Genomic DNA, 20,648 nt, shown 5'->3' with positions numbered 1-20,648 from the left:
TATAAAAACTATGTAATGTGCCAAAACAAAAGCATTCACATTGCTAAACTCACAAACTAGTATTTAGTCACTTAGCCATAATACAAACTTACTCCATAATTTGTAATAATTTAGAGTTAAGAATTAATCTAAGTCTGCCTGAAATGCCTAGCCATGCTAGGTGTCCTAGTGGCCCCCTCTGTAATTAGTATTTTATTACATGTAAACCACACAATAACCAAAATCTGTAAACCCCGCATTGTAATCCTTATAGACAATAAACTTGATTGATTGATTGATAAAGACTTTAGGTAGCAAAGCCTTCTCTGGGGTTACTTCCCTTCTTTGTCTTTTAACCCTTTCAGGGTTTCCGACATACTAGTATGGCTTACGCGCCAGGGTTATTGGCGTACTAGTACGCATAAATTCTAGCGCCTTCAAATCAAGCGGGAAAAGGCTGGAAGGTTTAGATGTGAGATAATGGGACCGCGTGGTCGGTGTGTGCAGTAGAAAAAATCTGGGACCCAGTGGTGCATGGTGGGAATGCCATTTTAGTACACCTTGTTCACCATGCCTCACGGTAAGAAACTCCTCACTCCTCAGCGAATTGGGACACTTTTGTTCCCCAGTGACAGTTCTAATACAGATGGACGTGCCAGTGAAGATGAGTTTCAAGGTTTTGATGAGGTTGTGACCGAAACAAATGACCATAATACCGGTAATAGTGTGGAAAACCCAGACGACCCTCAACCTTCCGCCTCTGATGCTGGGCCATCTTGTTCACATTCAGTTGTACCAGAACGAAAGAGGAAACTCCTATTTTCCCATATCCAGGACTCAGATGTGAGCAATGGTGATGATAATAATAGTGAATATGAACTACAAGCTCTTGAAAACAGTTCCAGTAGCGAGAGTGAAGTGGAATATTCTCCGGTGAAGCGTAAGTATATATGACGGCATATGCGCTCTGTTAGTGTGCCACATGCTATTCCAAGGGGAAGGAGTACACCTCGGAGTACATCCCGTGCCTGTACAACAGCAACAGATAGTGAAAATGAAGATGATAGTGTTGCAATTGGGATGGAAAATGTGCATGGTGGTAGTGGTGGTGCCAGCCATGAGGCACCAGCAGTGGGCCATGCTGCCACCCACGCTGCTGAGTCAGCTCAGCTACAACAAAGGCCACCATCCCCCACCTACCCACCACAGCAGCCTCCACAACCACAACCACCTGTCAATATCCAGTACCCACCAGCAGACCGCACCTGGAACTGGCAGGAAGCTGACAATTGTGTTCCCAATCTCCATCACCTTGGTGAAACTCAAAGTGGAATACAGCCATCTTGTACACTTAGGAACAATGCCACTGAACTACAATGTTTCGAGTTATTCTTTGACGAATCCCTGATGGAAATTATTGTCAGGGGAAGCAACAGATACTTCGATTACACCATGGCAAACACAATACTTTCACCAAAATCATGCCTACACCAGTGGAAGGAGACAATTGTGGCTGAGATGCATCTTTTCTTTGCACAATAATGCTTATGCCAGATGTGTATAAGCACAGTGTCAAATCATACTGGTCAACAGACCGCCTGATTGCAACCCCATGTTTCAGTGATATAATGCGAGTGAATTGATTTGTGCTAATATTATGTATGCTTCACTTCTCAGACAAAACCAGGCCTGACAGAAACAACAGGTTATATAAGATTAGGAATGTGTTTGTGTATCTGAAACAGAAATTCAATATGTATTTTTATCCTTTCAGGAAGCTTGTTATTAATGAGTCTTTGATTCTGTTCAAAGAAAGACCATCCTTCAAGCAGTATACATGTATATCAAGCAAGAGAAAACGCTCTGGCATAAAGTTATTTGTGCTTTGTGACTGCTACAGTGGTCGTGGTCTTGTATTGGATATTACTGTGTACACTGGAAGTAATACATTGCAAAATACTAGGAGTTACTGGGCATCTCTGGTAATGTGGTTAGAACAATAAAACCATATCTTGGTAAGGGGCATATATTATATACTGATAACTGGTAAACAAGCCCCTCACTCAGTGATTTTTTGCGAGTGAACATGACAGATGCATGTGGCACAGTGCATGGAAATCGTAAACATATGCCCAGGTTTGATGCTGGCACTCGTAGAGGTGAGGTGCAGGCGTTTGCTGCCAATGACATCACGGTATTTCGGTGGCATGACCAACGAGATGTCATACTGTTGTCATCAGTTCACCCTAACGAAATGACAAACACTGGCAGAATACAGAGACCAATGAACCCATTCTAAAACCTGCAGCTGTGATTAACTACACCGTCAATATGCATTCAGTGGACAAATGTGACATGCAGATTGGGTTTGTTGATTATGTTCGCAAGAGTTATAAGTGGCACATAAAAATCTTTTTCCATATTCTGGACATTTCCATGCTCAATGCTTATAATATGTATAAGATGAGGACCAGAAACAAACTACCATATGGCAAATTTTGTTTGTCTGTCATCAGAAAAATAGTATTCAAGTACCAAGGAACAACACCTGCAATAGAAAACCGCCCACTAAATTATCAACAATTACCTTCTCGTCTGAAGCATGGTGATGTTGAAGTGATTCCTCCAGAACTCTCTTAGGGTCAACTGAGCGTCTGAGGTCACTTCAAAGCACTTTTGAAACACTGCTTTTATGTAGAGTTTTTTGAAGTAAGAAATGACCTGCTGGTCCATGGGCTGGAGGAGATGAGTGGTGTTGGGAGGCAAGAACTTTACTTTTATAAAATTGAAGTCCCTAAACACTTGGTCTTCCAAGTGTGGAGGATGTGCAGGAGCAATGTCCAGTACCAGGAGGCACTTGAGTGGCAATTTTTTCCAGGAGGTATTTTTTTACACTTGGGCCAAATACATCATTACCCACTCTTTGAAAATTTGCCTTGTGACCCATGCCTTATGATTAGCTTTCCACATCACACACAATCTATTCTTGACAACATTGTTTTTCTTGAACACTCTGGGATTATCTGAGTGATACACCAGTAAAGGCTTCCCTTTAAAATCCCCACTAACACTACCACATAACAAAAGAGTAAGCCTGTCTGTCATAGGCTTGTGTCCTGGCAGTGCCTTTTCCTCCTGGGTAATGTAAGTCCTGTTTGGCATTTTCTTTCAAAATAGGCTTGTTTGGTCACAACTGAATACTTGCTGGGGCTTGAATCCTTCAGCCTCTATGTACCCCTGAAATTCCTGCACCAATTTTTCAGCTGCACATTTGTCAGAACTTGCTGCCTCACCATGCCTTACAACACTGTGTATGCCACTACACTTCTTAACCCTTGCAGGGTCCACAGGCCATCTCAGAGACTTGTTCTCAGGGTCCCCCAAATTAAAAAAAAAAAAAAAAAAAAAAAAAAATCTTATGAAAAGATAGAGAATCTTTTCCCGATCATAATGACACCAAAAGTATTAAATTTGATGGAAAACTTACCGAATTATGCTCTCGCTAAGTTAGCGGTCCCGACGATGTTTACGCATTGGCGATTTTGCCCACTTTGAACCCTATTCTCGGCCAACTCCAGTCAACTAGTCGACAAAAATCATAACTATTTCGCTAGAACTCCATCTTTTCTATCGAATGAGTACAAGAAACCACCCATTTACCAATTTCAACTATCCAATACAGTGGTCAGAATTTAGCAATTTTGCCAATTTCACACAAATTTCAAAAGATGCCAATTTCCAAATAGGGTCCAGAATAAACAAGAAAGACATTCCTGGCACTAAAATAACAAGTTCTCTGTTCGTCAGTCACATCCCCAGGCCCCTGTTATATTTCTTTGGCTTTCCACTTTGAATTTTTATTCTTACAAAAAATAGAAGATTTACTGTTATGCAGACTACTGCATTAGTGTAGAAATGGTATAAATAATATCAGCGCACTTGTGAAAGAATATTAGACTCACCAGTTGACGTGTATTGGATGCTTGGCATTATTTGTTTACTTTTGAACTTTGGCAAAAATCGAACATTTCTGCTACTTTGAGCTCAATTTCGGGGTACTTTTCATTGTAAAACCAGTTAAAATCATCTCAATTTCTGTAAAATGTCTTCCATTCTATAAAATGAGACCAGGAAAACTAGAATACAACAATAAATACCATACAAAAATACAGTGCAAAGTCGCTGTTTTAATCCAAAAACACGGTCAAAGTTTTTTTTCTCATTACGCACTGTGTGCTGCAGGATTTTTTTTATGCTGCGCACACTGACCACATAGACCCATTCTTTCATATGTAGGCCTTCCGGCTTTTTCTCACTAGATTTGAGGGAGCTAGAATTTAGGCGTACTAGTACGTCAAAAACCCTGGGGCGTAAGCCGTACTAGTACGGCCGAAACCCTGAAAGGGTTAAATCTATCAAACCATGCTTTGCTGGCCATAAATTCACAAACTGCAGCACTTGTTCCAGGCATTTTCTTTGCAAGATCCTCAAGCAACTGCCTTACCTTCTCAAAAATAATAGACTCCACAACACTGTCTCCCACTAATTCTTTTTCCTTAATCCACAATAATAATAACTTTCCCATCTCTTCCATTATTGGTGGCCTTTGTTTAGTTACAAAAGTTACTTCTTTTGCAACATTAACATCTTTGATTTGTTCTTTCTTTGCCAGGATGGATGTAATTGTTGATTTATTCTTGCTGTACATCCTGGCAAAGTTCCACCACCTTTATACCACTCTCAAACTTTTCTATCACTTCATGCTTAAATTCCATGGTGTTTCTCACTTTCTTTACCACAGGAACTTTCTTTGGAGCCATGGTTACTTATTACACAGTTGCACTGTAAAAAAAAAAAAAAGCTAAAAACAATGGAAAACAAGTGAAATGTTTGGATGTATGAGTAGAAGCTTCCTTAGACACCAAGAGACAAAGCCAAACTGATGCGCAAGTGGCCCTAGCCGGCGGATGGATGCGTCCCAAATGGCCGATAACTGAATTAACGGTCAATAACCGGGTGCCGAAAAACCAGCCGATAACTGAGTTGGCCGATAACAGAACCGGCCGATAACCATTGGTCCACTGTACTTTGTACAATGAGTTAGTTTAAATTTTTGAATATTAAGGAAGAGTGTTGTCTCTGGATCAGGAACCATTCAACAGCATCAAGGTGCCTTCCTTACAGGGATTTACTTGTATAAAAAATGTGGAGTTTACATATGTATTTTCTGCTTGTTAGACCAACTTACAGTACAGTACTTACAGTTACACATCGGGGGATAAGATGAAATGAAGACTGTATACACGCAAATATTGTACTATACTATACAGTCACTGAAAAAAAGGTTGGAAAAGGATGCATAAAATGTACCAGGGAATGCAGAAAGTACAAAACATTGATATCTGGTCATCTGAACTTTGGCTTTCATTACATAACCCTTTCAGGGTTTTTGATGTACTAGTACATCTTATGCGCCAGGATTATTGACGTACTAGTACGCATAAATTCTAACATCCTCAAATCAAGCAGGCAAAGGCTGGTAGGATTAGATGTGAGAGACTGGGTCTCTGTGGTCAGTGTGCGCAGTACAAAAGAAATCGGGGACCCAGTGGTGCACTGTGGGAAAGCCATTTTATTACACCTTGTTCACCATGTCTAGCGCGAAGAAACTCCTCACTCCTTGGCTACTTGGGGGTCTTTTGTTCTCAAGTGACAGTTCAAACACAGATGGAAGTGTCAGTGAAGATGAATTTCATGGTTTTGAGGAGTTTGTGACCGAAAGCAATGGCCAGGAAACCTGAAGGAAGGAAGGAAAGAAGGTAGGAAGAAAGGGAGGAAGGAAGAGATGAGAGGAAGGAAGGAAGAAAGGAAGAGATGAGAGGAAGGAAGGAAGAAAGGAAGAGATGAGAGGAAGGAAGGAAGGAAGAGATGAGAGGAAGGAAGGAAGGGTGGAAGGAAGGAAGGGTGGAAGGAAGGAAGGGTGGAAGGAAGGAAGGGTGGAAGGAAGGATGGAAGGAAGGAAGGAGACCATCAACCTAGGATAACCCAAAAAAATTCAGACACTGACTTATTTCCATGTGGGCTGGTGGGGTGGGGGGGAAGCTGACAGGCTACTAGTAAGGGTGGTGAGTGATGGTGTTATTTGTCATTGTGACACTAATTATGCCAGTGACTCAGTATATTTACAAGTCCACCCTCACACAACAACTACAAGCTTTAAAGAAGCTGTAGCAGTTCTGGGAAGTGTCCAGTGACTTTATATGTGTATATATGTGATAGAGAAATAGTAATAAACAATATTTTTTATTGTTGGTTTGTGCAAACATGTTTTGTAAATAATATAATAACTGTTTGTGCAGTTATTGTGTAGCAGACAATGAGTGAATATACATTCAATGTATCTTATATTTGTCTCATAGGCCATAAAATTACTTGAATGAAGAAAGAAAGGAAGAAGGAAGGAAGGAAGGAAGGAAGGGAGGGAAGGTAGGTAGGAAGGAAGGAGGGAACATAGGTAGGAAGAAGGGAAGGCAGGTAGGAAGAGATGAGAGGAAGGAAGGAAGGAGGGAAGGTAGGTAGGTAGGAAGGAAAGAAGGTAGGTAGGTGTGTGGGGAGGAAGGGATGTGTTGTGGAAGGCAGTGAGGGTTAGTGAGTGGTGGTATGATGCATCTTTGTGACACAAGACACACCGTTGAGTCAGCATATTTATAAGTCCACCCTTACACTACTACAAGCTTTCAGAACATCTTGTAGTCACAGGAACCTGTCCAGTGACTCTATATGTGTATATGATAGAAGAATAGTAATAAACAACATTATTTTATTGTTGGTTTGTGTGAACATGTTTTGTAAACAATATAATGACAGCAAAGTTTGTGCTGTTATTGTGTAGTATACAATAAGTGAATACACCTACCATCCGACTTACGACCAAGCTTGGTTCCGACCAACCGGTCGTAAGTCAAAATGGACGTAAGTCAAACCTTTGAAAATTGCCGACACCTTATTACAGAATGGATATAAATTCTCTGGAAAATGTACAAAGGAGGATGACAAAGTTGATCCCATGTATCAGAAACCTTCCCTATGAGGATAGACTAAGGGCCCTGAATCTGCACTCTCTAGAAAGACGTAGAATTAGGGGGGATATGATTGAGGTGTATAAATGGAAGACAGGAATAAATAAAGGGGATGTAAATAGTGTGCTGAAAATATCTAGCCTAGACAGGACTCGCAGCAATGGTTTTAAGTTGGAAAAATTCAGATTCAGGAAGGATATAGGAAAGTACTGGTTTGGTAATAGAGTTGTGGATGAGTGGAACAAACTCCCAAGTACCGTTATAGAGGCCAGAACGTTGTGTAGCTTTAAAAATAGGTTGGATAAATACATGAGTGGATGTGGGTGGGTGTGAGTTAGACCTGATAGCTTGTGCTACCAGGTCGGTTGCCGTGTTCCTCCCTTAAGTCAATGTGACCTGACCTGACTAGGTTGGGTGCATTGGCTTAAGCCGGTAGGAGACTTGGACCTGCCTCGCATGGGCCAGTAGGCCTTCTGCAGTGTTCCTTCGTTCTTATGTTCTTATGTTCTTATTGGGTAGGGCATAATGTCAAACCTTTCCTATATAAACTACCTACATAGCACTGTAATGTAATGTACAATCATTATTTCATTCTTTTTACCATAATTTACTTCTATTGTTATACAATGGACCCTTGCCTAACAATATTAATCCGTTCCTGAGAGCTCATCGTTAGCCGAAATTATCATTAGCCGAGGTAATTTTCCCCATAAGAAATAATGGAAATCCAATTAATCCGTTCCAGACAGCCAAAAGTATTAAATTTTTTTTTTCATGAAATATACATTTCCCTACAAAGAAAACAATAAGACATGCACAATAACTACATAAATAAATGTTAAAATGACACTTACCTTTATTGAAGAGTATTGATGAGTGATGAGACACTGTTTTTCTTGAACACTGGGATTTTCAGAGTGATACATGAGTAAAGGCTTCACTTTGCAATCCCCACTAGCATTACAACAAAACATGAGAGTTAGCCTGTCTTTCACAGGTGTGTGTCCTAGGAGTGCCTTTTCCTCCTGAGTAATGTAGGTCCTGTTTGGCATTTTCTTCCAGAACAGGCCTGTTTCGTCACAATTGAACACTTGTTGGGGGATGAATTTTTCAGCTTCGCCATGCCTTATTGCACTGTGTATGCCACTACAATTCTTAAATCTCTCAAACCAACCTTTGCTGGCCTTAAATTCACCAATATGAGCACTAGTTCCAGGCATTTTTTCCTGTTCACCTGGGTGTTAGTTGACTGTTGTGGGTCGCATCCTGGGGGACAAGATTAAGGACCCCAATGGAAATAAGTTACAGTCCGCGATAATGCACTGGCTTTCTTGGGTTATCCTGGGTGGCTAACCCTCTGGGGTTCATCGTTTCTCGGTAATTGTTTCACGTTAAGCCACACCAACAACACTCTCTCCACATCTTTGAGTAGTACAGCTGATGGTGGTGGAGCAACAGCTGACTGTGGTGCAGCAACAGCTGACTGTGGTGCAGCAACAGCTGACTGTGGTGCAGCAACAGCTGACTGTGGTGGAGCAACAGCTGACTGTGGAGCAACAGCTGACTGTGGTGCAGCAACAGTTGACTGTGGTGCAGCAACAGCTGGCTGTGGTGCATCAACAGCTGATGGTGGTGCAGCAACAGCTGACTGTGGTGCAGCAACAGCTGATGGTGCTGAAGCAACAGCTAACTGTGGTGCAGCAACAGCTGATGGTGGTGCAGCAACAGCTGACGGTGGTGCAGCAGCAGCTGACTGTGGTACAATAGTATTTCTCACCCTTTTTACCACAGGGTTGGCACTATTTAGCAGTTACAAGCACTAAAAACAATGGAATAATACAAAATGTATTGAATGTATGCATGCAACCGGCCACCCTGGCTTGTATACAATGATGGCAAGGCAGCTGAGGCGCTCAGGCTGGACGGACAGGTTTAGGACGAGTCATGTTGGTCAGAAACAGCTGATGGTGGTGCAGCAACAGCTGACAGTGGTGCAGCAGCAGCTGACAGTGGTGCAGCAATAGCTGACTGTGGTGCAGCAGCAGTTGACTGGTCCAGCAACAGCTGACCGTGGTGCAGCAACAGCTGACTGATCCAGCAACAGCTGACTGGTCCAGCAACAGCTGACCATGGTGCAGCAACAGCTGACTGGTCCAGCAACAGCTGACCATGGTGCAGCAACAGCTGACTGGTCTAGCAACAGCTGACGGTGATGCAGCAGCAGCTGACTGTGGTATGACAGTATTTCTCACCCTTTTTACCACAGGGTTGGCACTAGAAGCTTTCTTTGGGCCCATGGTGACTTATTCAGCAGTTACAAGTACTATAAACAATGGAATAATACAAAATGTATCAAGTGTATGCATGCAACCGGCCACCCTGGCTTGTAAACAATGACGGCAGTGCTGGATGGACAGGTTCGGGATGAGTCATGTTGGTCAGAAACAGCTGACGGTGGTGCAGCAGCAGCTGACAGTGGTGCAGCAGCAGCTGACTGTGGTGCAGCAGCAGCTGACCATGGTGCAGGAGCAGCTGACTGTAGTGCAGTAGCAGCTGACCATGGTGCAGGAGCAGCTCACAGTGTTTCAGCAACAGCTGACTGTGGTGCAGCAGCAGTTGACCATGGTGCAGTAGCAGCTGACTGTGGTGCAGCAACAGCTGATTGTGGTGCAGCAACAACTGACTGGTGCAGCAGCAGCTGACCATGGTGCAGCAGCAGCTGATGGTGGTGCAGCAACAGCTGATGGTGGTGCAGCAACAACTGACTGGTGCAGCAGCAGCTGACCATGGTGCAGCAACAGCTGATGGTGGTGCAGCAACAGATGACCGTGGTGCAGCAACACCTGACTGTGGTACGATAGTATTTCTCACCGTTTTTACCACAGGGCTGGCACTAGAAGCTTTCTTTGGGCCATGGTGGCTTATTTAGCAGTTACAAGCACTATAAACAATGGAATAATACAAAATGTATCGAATGTATTCATGCAACCGGCCACCCTGGCTTGTAAACAATGATGGCAAGGCAGCTGAGGCGCTCAGGCTGGACGGACAGGTTTGGGAGGAATCATGTTGGGCGAGTTTATCGTTAAACGGGCCAAAATTTTTACAAACGCTTCGTTAGGTGGATTTAACGTTATGCGATGCATTCGTTAGGCGAGGGTCCACTGTATTTTAATTATTTATATACTGTATATAATGTATACATGGTAATGATCTGCATTGCAAATTTTACATCGCATACAGTATCATATGTTACTATTATCTTTATGTATTGTCGACACAGTGGAATGGGAGAATACCACTAGTAGTGTCATCCTGCCAGAATGTAGTATAACCTACATCCTAAGTAAAGAGAAATAACTCTGGAACATGTGTAATACGTATCCGGCTGGCTGGCTGGGTGGCCGGGTCTGTGGTTGGCCGGGTGGGTGGGTGGGTGGCTGGCTGGATGGGTGGGTGGCTGGGTGGGTGGTTGGTTGGCTGACTGGCTGACCTAATGTGGCTGTCTCTCTCTCTGTCTGTCTCTCTGTATCTCTCTCTCTCTCTCTCTCTCAATGGTACACATAAGTGAAGTTATCATACATATTATAAATTACCTAGGATAACCAAAAAAATCCAAAGTGCTATACAGTGGATCTGTGCTCCAGTGCCCTAAGTTAATAATAATATTAATAATCATTATTATCGTTATTACAATAATACATACGTACTAATATTAATAATATTATTATTATTAAGCTATAATATAATAATCGTGTCCACTCATTACTTACCTTAACCCTTTCAGGGTCCGTCCCGTAGATCTACGGCTTTACGTTCAGGGTCCAAACTGTAGATCTACGTCATGTGCTCAGCTCACTCTGATAAACTGTGAGTGGTAAATTTGGGCCTAGATATGAGAGAATACATCTATGTGGTATGTGTGCACCACATAAAACAAATCCTGCAGCACACTGTGTATAATGAGAGGAAAAAAACTGAGACCGTGATTTTCGATTAAAACAGCGACTTTGCAGCGTTTTTTCGTATGTTTTTTTATAGTTGTATTTGTGATTTTTTGGTGTCATTTGATAGAATGGAAGACATATTACAGAAATAGAGATAATTTTGATTGGTTTTAGCACTGGAAATGGCTTGAAACTGAGCTCAAAGTGGCAGAAATGTTAAATTTTTGCCGATGTTCAAGAGTAAACAAACGACCTCACACGTCTAATACACGCCAGCTGGTGGGTCTAATATGCATTCACAAATGTGGTGATGATATTTATACAATTATTACAATATTGCATAACAGTAAATCTTCTATTTTTTTTGTGTGAATAAAAATTCATTATGTGAATAAAAAATCAAAATGGAATTTATTTGTAAAGCCTCAAAACATAATTAATGAACAGAGGAAATGTTAGTTTAGTGCCAGGAATACCTACATTGTTTATTCTGGACCCCATTTTGAAATTGGAATATTTTGAACTTTGTGTTAAATTGGCCAAATTACCAATTTCCGGTCACTTTATTTTGTAGTTGAAACAGTTGACTTGGCGATTTCTTGTGCTCAATCGATAGAATAGAAGTAATGCTAGTGAAATAGCTAAGAATTTGGTTGACTGGAACAATGTAATTGGCCTAAAATGGGAGTCAAAGTCGGCAAAATCGCCGATTCGTAAATATCGCTGACACATCAAAATTCACGAGAGCATAATTTCGTCAATTTTCCATCAAATTTCATACTTTTTGTTTTATTACATTCACAAAAAGATTCTCTACCATTTCATAAGAAAAAATAAAAAATTTTTTTTTTGAAAATTCTTGGACACTTCAGATTTTGGAGGTGAGTAAACAAGATTAAATGAATAAATGAGAGGTTAGAATGTTCACGAGTTATGTAAACAAACGTTTTTGTTGTTACCAGCCTGGACATGAATGGTTTCTGTTCACTCTGTCAAGCCGACCAGAAAAACATCTCATATTTGTTAATTTATATGTTTATATGTTATGTAGCATGTTTATTATATAATTTTGAAAACAGTCATAGATGGATTAAGCAAAATGTCTATATTAACGTTTTATACACATTTAATGCGCCTCAGTGATTATCCTCTCCAAGATACGATACTACGCACCGCAAACTGCCCTTCTCACACTATACCATTCACTTACATATCCATACCTCACCTATGCTATCTGTGCTTGGGGTTCAACTGCAGCAACACACCTAAAGCCAATAATAACCCAACAAAAAGCCGCAGTAATAATAATCACTAAATCCCATCCCTGGCAACACACCCCCCCACTCTTCACAGATCTAAACTTGCTCCCTGTTCAGAACATCCACACTTACTACTGTGCAATCTATATCTACAGGACCTTAAATTCCAATATTAACCTTGACCTAAAACGCTTTCTTGATAGTTGTGACAGGATCCACAGGCATAACACCAGACACAAACATCTCTATGACATTCCCCGTGTTCGACTAAACCTTTACAAAAATTCAATGTATTTCAAAGGACCTAAAATCTGGAACACCCTACCTGAAAACTCTAGAACTGCAGACACATTCATCACTTTCAAAACTACAGTTAGAAAACATCTTATCTCCCTGATCCACCCCAACAACTAACTACATGATAACCACCTGGTGGTTCACAATTACATTCACTCACCAACTGACTATAAACCCAGAAATACTAATCTTAACCTTAAAATAAAAATCCTAACTAGTCATAAGTTTGCCTATGATACTCCAATATAGACACTTTGTATTGTGCCAAAACAAAAGCATTCACATTGCTAAACTCACAAATTATGATGTAGTCACTTAGCCTTAATACCACAATCTGTAAGGATTTAATGTTAAGAATTAATCTAAGTCTGCTCGAAATGCCTAGCCATGCTAGGTGTCCTAGTGGCCCCCTCTGTAATTAGTATTTTATAACATGTAAACCACACAATACCCAAAACCTGTAAACCCAACATTGTAACCCTTATAGAGAATAAACTTGAATTGAATTGAATTGAATTAATATAGCGTCTTCAAGATCAATTACACTCTTAATGAGTGGCTCTGAGACAGACAAGCAGACATAAAGACAGACACAGGTAGACAGAAAGACAGACACACAGGTAGACATAAAGACAGACACACAGGTAGACAGAAAGACAGACAGGTAGACAGAAAGACACACAGGTAGACAGAAAGACACACAGGTAGACAGAAAGACAGACACACAGGTAGACAGAAAAACAGACACACAGGTAGACACAAAGACAGACACACTGGTAGACAGACAGATAAACAGACACACAGAGATACAGACAGACACAGATATACAGGCAGACAGATACAGACAGGTTTATGTGCAACAGTGAAAACAAATAGAGAGTTCGAGAGTAAGAGCTTTTCTTGCCACAATCTCCACAATCTCCAGTGCAAGATTCAGATTTCATCTTAGGGGCCATGGTGAAATTTACTGTCGAGTTAGTACAGTTAATACAGTATGATGCTGCTGATAGGGCAGGGTTATTCAAACTGATGCTGCCTGCATGACGCATTGTCGCCCCGAGTATTGTCAAATATTGTACAGCGGTGTGCATCAGCCGGCCCTGCCCAGCTGCCAGATGCACGGTCGTAAGTCGAGTGGACGTACATCGAGCAGGTCGTAAGTCGGATGGTAGGTGTATATACCAAATAGTCTTTATATTGGTCTCAGAGGTCATAAAAGTAACTTGAAAAAACAAAATATTAAAAAATATAAGAAAAAAAGAGTAGAAAAAAATCAAACTATTACCGGGTGACCGGCAGTAGGTGATGTTGCCGTAAGCTGTTCAATTTCTGTCAACTTCACTTCTCCGCATCTGCGTAAGTATTGATCACAAAAAATTTTTTTTTGGCCTATAATACTCACACACACAAAAAAAAACTATAATTTCACAAGAAAAAATAATTTTTTTTTTCAAAAATTTTTCGACCCTGAGAACAAGTTTGGGAGAGGGCCTGTCGACCCTCAAACAGTTAATTCTTTCTGTTTGGTACACGATCGGTGGCAAACTTTTTATTTGCATTTGATTCCAATGATATTTTTTGCAGAGACAGTATTACATATATAATAAAGATGTCAATAATAGAAAAATATAAATATATTTAACCCTTTGACTGTTTACGTCGTATATATACGTCTTACGCACCACTGTTTCTGACGTATTTATACATGTAAATTCTAGCGGATTCAAATCAAGCAGGAGAAAGCTGGTAGGCCCACATGTGAGAGAATGGGTCTGTGTGGTCAGTGTGCACCACATAAAAAAATCCTGCAGCACGCAGTGCGTAATGAGAAAAAAAAAACTCTGTTTTTTTGGATTAATACGCCGACTTTGAGGTGTATTTTCTTATAGTATTTATCGTTGTATTCCCGTTTTCATGGTCTCAGGTGATAAAATGGACAACATTTTATAGAAATTGAGATGATTTTCATTACTTTCATGATGAAAACGACCTTGAAACTGAGGTCAAAGTAGCAGAAATGTTCGATTTTTACCAATGTTCAGGAGTAAGCAAATTGCACCACACGTTCAATACACATCAACTGGGGAGTCTAATATTCTTTCACTAGTGCACTGATATTATTTATATCATTTTTACAATAATGCAGTAGTCTGTACAACAGTAAATTTTGTATTTTTTTGTATGAATAAAAAATCAATACAGAAAGCAATAGTAATATAAGAGGGGCCTAGAGACGTGACTAATGAACAGAGGATATGTTATTTTAGTGCCAAGAATGTCTACATTGTTTATTCTGGACCCTATTTTGAAATTGGCATCTTTTTTTAATTTGCATGAAATTGGCCAAATTGCCAATTTCTGACCACTTTATTGGGTAGTTCAAATCGGTAAATGGGAGATTTCTTGTACTCAACTGATAGAAAAAATGGAGTTCTAAAGAAATAGCTATGAGTTTGGTCAACTGGAACAACGAAATTGGCTGAAAACAGGGCTCAAAATCAGCAAAATTGCTGATGTGTGTATGTCGCTGAGACCGCTAACTTTGCGGGAGCGTAATTCCGTGAGTTTTCAGCAAAATTTCGTACTTTTGGTGTCATTACCATTGGGAAAAGATTCTCTATCATTTCATAAGAAAAAATAATTTTTTTTTTTCCAAAACTTCTGCGACATAGAATGACAGTTTCAGAAAGGGGCTTGTGACAGTCAAAGGGTTAAATAGTAAGGCAGAAAGAAAGGATACCAAGCAAAACTTACATATTTGACTTCCTCATTGGTCTTGCCTTTCAGAAGATCCATCTTCAATATACTCTCAAGTTTCTGGAAAAATTGAAGTAGAATGCAAATTACTATTTTGAATAATGAATACTAAAAATCTGAACAGAAACTTATAACTTCACATAACTGCATGGCCTAATAAAGAAACCTTGGCAACCCTATGTCTTATCTTGGAGACCTGGTTCCCTCTCTCAACTTCCTAGTCTTGAGGGAGGTCACTCAGTAGCATAGCCAGGTTCTAAAGTTAGGGGGAGTGAGCACATAAATAAAGGCGCCATGGCACATACCAAATAATTTTACATTCATTTTACATTTTAAATTTGTATTTAAAATCAAAACATAATAAAAAAGTTTTACAGTAAGCTTATAAATCTAAAAACATAATAAAACACATGTATTATTTAATTATTTCAATTTTAACCCTTTGACTGTTGCAGCAGTATATATACGTCTTACGAGGTACCGTGTTTGACGTATATATACTCATAAATTCTAGCGGCTTCAAATCAAGCAGGAGAAAGCTGGAAGGCCCACATGTGAGAGAATGGGTCTGTGTGGTCAGTGTGCACCATATAAAAAAAATCCTGGAGCACGCAGTGCATAATGAGAAAAAAAAAAACTCCGACTGTTTTTTTTAATTAAAATGCTGACTTTGTGGTGTATTTTCGTATAGTATTTATGGTTGTATTCTCGTTTTCTTGGACTCATTTGATAGAATGGAAAACATATATAAATAGAGGTGATCTTGATTGATTTTTGCCAATGTTCAAAAGTAAACAAATGATGTCATTGTCCAATAAATGTCCAACTAGCCATTCTAATATGCAGTCATGAATGGGTTGACTTTATTTATACAATTATTACAGTATTGCAGTAGTCTGCATAATAGTATATCTTCTATTTTTTGTTTGAATAAAAATTCAAAATAGAAAGCAAGAGTAATATCAGAGGGGCCTGGAGACATGACTGATGAACAAAGAAAATGTTATTTTAGAGCCAGGAATGTCTGCATTGTTCTTTCTGGACCTTATTTTGAAATTGTCAAATTTTTTAATTTTCATGAAATTGGCCAAATTGCAAATTTCTGACCACGTTATTGGGCAGTTGAAATCAGTAAATGGGCAGTTTCTTGTACTCAATCGATAGAAAAAACAAAGTTCTAAAGAAATGGCTATGCATTTGGTCGACTGGAACAATGGAATTAGCCGAAAATAGGGCTCAAAGTGGGCGAAATCGCCAATTTGTAAATATCGCTGAGGTCACTAACTTTGTGAGAGCGTAATTCCGTCAGTTTTTCATAAAATTTCATTTTTTTGGTGTCATTAGAATCAGGAAAAGATTCTCTATCATTTCATAAGAATTTTTTTTTTTTTTTTTAAATTTGGCAAGACCAGGAGACACCTCAGGATTGGGGGTTGCAACAGTCAAAGGGGTTAAACATAAAATGAAAACAAAACAGGGAGGGAACAGCTACACCACTAGGGTCGCTACAGATACTTTAAGAGTTTATTAAACACACTTAAAGGAACAATTTTAAACTGAAACAACTGATCAAGTACCATACATGTGTCTTCCATATCCTGAAGAGAAAAAATGCAGAAGCTGAGAATACTTTTCTCCTCAGTAAAAAATAGAAGGTGAGAAGAATACGTAACAAGTTTGGCTTTCAGTCAATAAGTTTTAAATTAACCCTTTGACTGTCGCAGGCCCCATTCTGAAACTGTTATTCTACGTCGCAAAATATTTGAAAAAAAAAAAAAAAAATTTCTAATGAAAATGTTAAGATTATTTTTCTGATTGTTTTAGTCCCCCCAAAAAATTGTTGCCATCAGTATTTACCGAGATATAGAGGTATGAAGTTTGCAGAAAATGAGCAGCGTATGGCAACAGCGGAGACTGCTGCTCACCCGGTAAACTTTGGTTTACTTGTATTTGAAGGTTTGTTGCTTTTTTCACTATTTTATTTTTTTCACATACCTTATGTGGCCTGTGAGACCAAAGTAAGGTGCAATGTACATATATACACTCGTTGTATACAACACAATAAACACACAAACATAATTATCAATATATTGTTTACAAAACTTGTTGACAAAACAATACAAAATTTTTTTTATTACTATTGTTCTATAATATGTATATACCAATATACAGTCACCGAACATATTCCTAGAAGTTCTGCAGCTTGAGTAACTCTTTGAAACATGTTTTCATACACAATGGTGTTTTACACTCCTCTCACATAAAACCAGTGTGTGTGCATTTTTGTGGACTTTTTTTTTTTATGTACAAAGACAAAACACCTCGTCTGAGCAGTTTTCTTCTAAGTACAGTGGACCCCCGGTTAACGATATTTTTTCAATCCAGAAGTATGTTCAGGTGCCAGTACTGACCGAATTTGTTCCCATAAGGAATATTGTGAAGTAGATTAGTCCATTTCAGACCCCCAAACATACACGTACAAACGCACTTACATAAATACACTTACATAATTGGTCGCATTCGGAGGTGATCGTTATGCGGGGGTCCACTGTATTAGCAGGCAGTTGTGTTATGTAGTTATCCAAGGTAAATGGTTGTGTCATCATTCCTTCCTTCCTACCTTCCTGCATTCCTTTCCTGCATTCCTTTCCTACATTTCTTCCTGCATTCCTTTCCTACCTTCTTTCCTACCTTCCTGCATTCATTCCCTACCTTCCTTCCTACCTTCCTGCATTCCTTTCCTACCTTCCTGCATTACTTTCCTACCTTCCTACCTTCTTTCCTACCTTCCTGCATTCCTTTCCTACCTTCCTACCTTCCTTCCTACCTTCCTGCAATCCTTTCCTACCTATCTTCCTGCATTCCTTTCCTACCTTCCTTCATCTTTCCTTCCTTACTTTTTTCCTTCCTTTCATCTAGTCCTTCCTTCATTCCTGCCTTCCATTCATCCTTCCTTCTGGTTTCTATATTATATATACACATATATAGTCACTAGATACTTTCATATAACTGCTATTATCTTCATTCAGCAAGCTTGTCTTGTGTGTGAGTGTGTGGCTTATAATTGTTTTGAGTCAGGAGTCGGCAGCTGTCAAAATGGCATATTATCTCATTACTCACTCCCCCTACCGCCTGTCAAAACAATGGGGTTGGATGCTGCTTCCCCTCCATTCTATCTAATTATCTTTCTCCCTCATTCTATCTCTTTCAATCTCTCTCTTTCTATCTGTCTGTCTATCTCTGTCTCATAGGTACACATAAATACAAGTATACATAGTGTAAATTACCTAGGATAACCCAAAAAATCCAGACAAAGTGCTATACTCTGCTTGAAGATGTGAGTAAACGTGATGGTGACACAGTCTTGTGGCTCTCTCTGAGACAGAGAGCTAGACGGATAGAGAGCTTGACAGACAGACAAATAGACAGACAGAAATGTTTGTGTACCAGCAAAAACAAACGGAGGGCGATGGTCATCTAATCTCTTCTTATCAGCTGCACCTTCCCCCACCCTCATTTACACTCATCAAACGTCAGCTCTTATCAGATGTTATCTCCCCTTATCATATCACTGTCATGGGGTGGACTTTCTTTTTTTTCTTGCTTCAAGGGAACAATATTATTACATATTCTTCTTCTTCTTCTTCTTCTTCTTCTTCTTCTTCTTCTTCTTCTTCTTCTTCTTCTTCTTCTTCTTCTTCTTCTTCTTCTTCTTCCTCTTCTTCTTCCTCCTCTTCTTCCTCTTCCTCCTCCTCTTCCTCTTCTTCCTCTTCCTCCTCCTCTTCCTCTTCTTCCTCTTCCTCCTCCTCCTCCTCTTTCTCTTCCTCCTCCTCCTCTTCCTTTTCCTTCTCCTCTGATTATGGGTGACTTCAACCACAAGGAAATTGACTGAGAGAACCTGGAGCCACATGGGGGCCCAGAAACATGGAGGGCTAAGGTGATGGAGGAAGCACTGGAAAACCTCATGTACCAATATGTAAGGGACACTACCAGAGAAAGGGGGGGGGAGGATGAACCAGCAAGACTGGACCTAGTATTCACCTTGAATAGTGTAGATATTGAGGACATACCTAGATTACCTGGAGAAGGTTTTGGGGGTCAATGCCCCCATAGCTCAGTCTGAGACCAGGCCTCGTAGTGGATCAGGGACTGATCAACCAGGCTGTTACTGTTGGGTGCATGCAAGCTGATGTACGAACCACAGCCCAGTTGGTCAGGTACTAACTTTAGGTGCCTGTCCAGTGCCTTTTGAATACAGCCAGGGGTCTATTGGTAATCCCCCTTATGTATGCTGGGAAGCAGTTGAACAATCTTGGGCAATGGACACTTACTGTGTTGTCATATATGAAAGATCCCTCGAGGCCAGTAATCACGTGGTTCTGAGCTTCAAATACATAGTAGAGTTACAAGTGGAGAGGGATGCAGGAAAGGGAGGAAAAATGAAGCCAAACTACAAGAGAGGGGACTACACAGGCATGAAGAATTTCTTGCATAGGGTTCAGTGGGATAGAGCATTGGCAGAAAAGTCAGTAAATGAAATGATGGAATATGTGACAACAATATGAAAGGAAGCTGAAGAGAGGTTCATACCCAAGGGTAACTGAAATAATGAGAAAGCCAGGATGAGCCCTTGGTTCACCCAAAGGTGTAGAGAGGCCAACACCAAGTGTGCTAGAGAATGGAAGAAGTATAGAAGGCAGAGGACCCAAGAGAATAAGGAAAGCAGTCAAAGAGCCAGAAATGAATATGCACAGGCAAGAAGGGAGGCCCAACACCAATATGAAAATGACATAGCAGTGAAAGCCAAATCTGACCCAAAGCTGTTGTACAGCCACATGAGGAGGAAAACAACAGTCAAGGACCAGGTAATCAGGCTGAGGAAGGAAGGAGGGGTAATCACAGGAAATGACCTTGAAGAATGTGAGGAGCTCAACATGAGATTCAAAGAAGTGTTCACAGAGGAGACAGAAGGGAATCCAGAATTCGGAGAGGTGGGGTACACCATCAAGTGTTGGACAAATACATACAACCGAGGAAGAAGCGAAAAGGCTGCTAAGTGAGCTAGATACCTCAAAGGCGATGGGGCCAGATAACATCTCTCCATGGGTCCTGAGAGAGGGAGCAGAGGTGCTATGTTTACCACTAACAACACTCTTCAACACATCTAATGAAACTGGGCAACTACCTGAGGTTTGTAAGACAATTTTTAAAAAAGGAGACAGACATGAAGCATTAAACTACAAACCAGTGTCAATGACATGATTTTTTTTTTTCAACAAGTCGGGCGTCTCCCACCGAGGCAGGGTGACCCAAAAAAGAAAGAAAATCCC

At 40.3% G+C, this 20,648-nt stretch overlaps 1 protein-coding gene across 2 annotated transcripts in view; it reads right to left on the bottom strand.

Moving 5' to 3' along the window:
- LOC128685688 (ATP synthase mitochondrial F1 complex assembly factor 1) overlaps positions 1-20,648 on the bottom strand; it is a 162,204-nt gene that overhangs the window by 66,926 nt on the left and 74,630 nt on the right. For both annotated transcript variants that reach the window (XM_070088101.1, XM_070088100.1), the window contains exon 4: positions 15,316-15,378. In XM_070088101.1, coding sequence (XP_069944202.1) covers positions 15,316-15,378 — 63 coding nt within the window. The remainder of the gene's footprint in view (positions 1-15,315; positions 15,379-20,648) is intronic.

This window comes from Cherax quadricarinatus, chromosome 23, assembly GCF_038502225.1.
Source record: "Cherax quadricarinatus isolate ZL_2023a chromosome 23, ASM3850222v1, whole genome shotgun sequence".
Classification (NCBI taxonomy): Eukaryota; Metazoa; Arthropoda; class Malacostraca; order Decapoda; family Parastacidae; genus Cherax; species Cherax quadricarinatus.
Note: the sequence above shows the minus strand (reverse complement) of the source record. Positions and strands in the feature narration are given on the sequence as shown.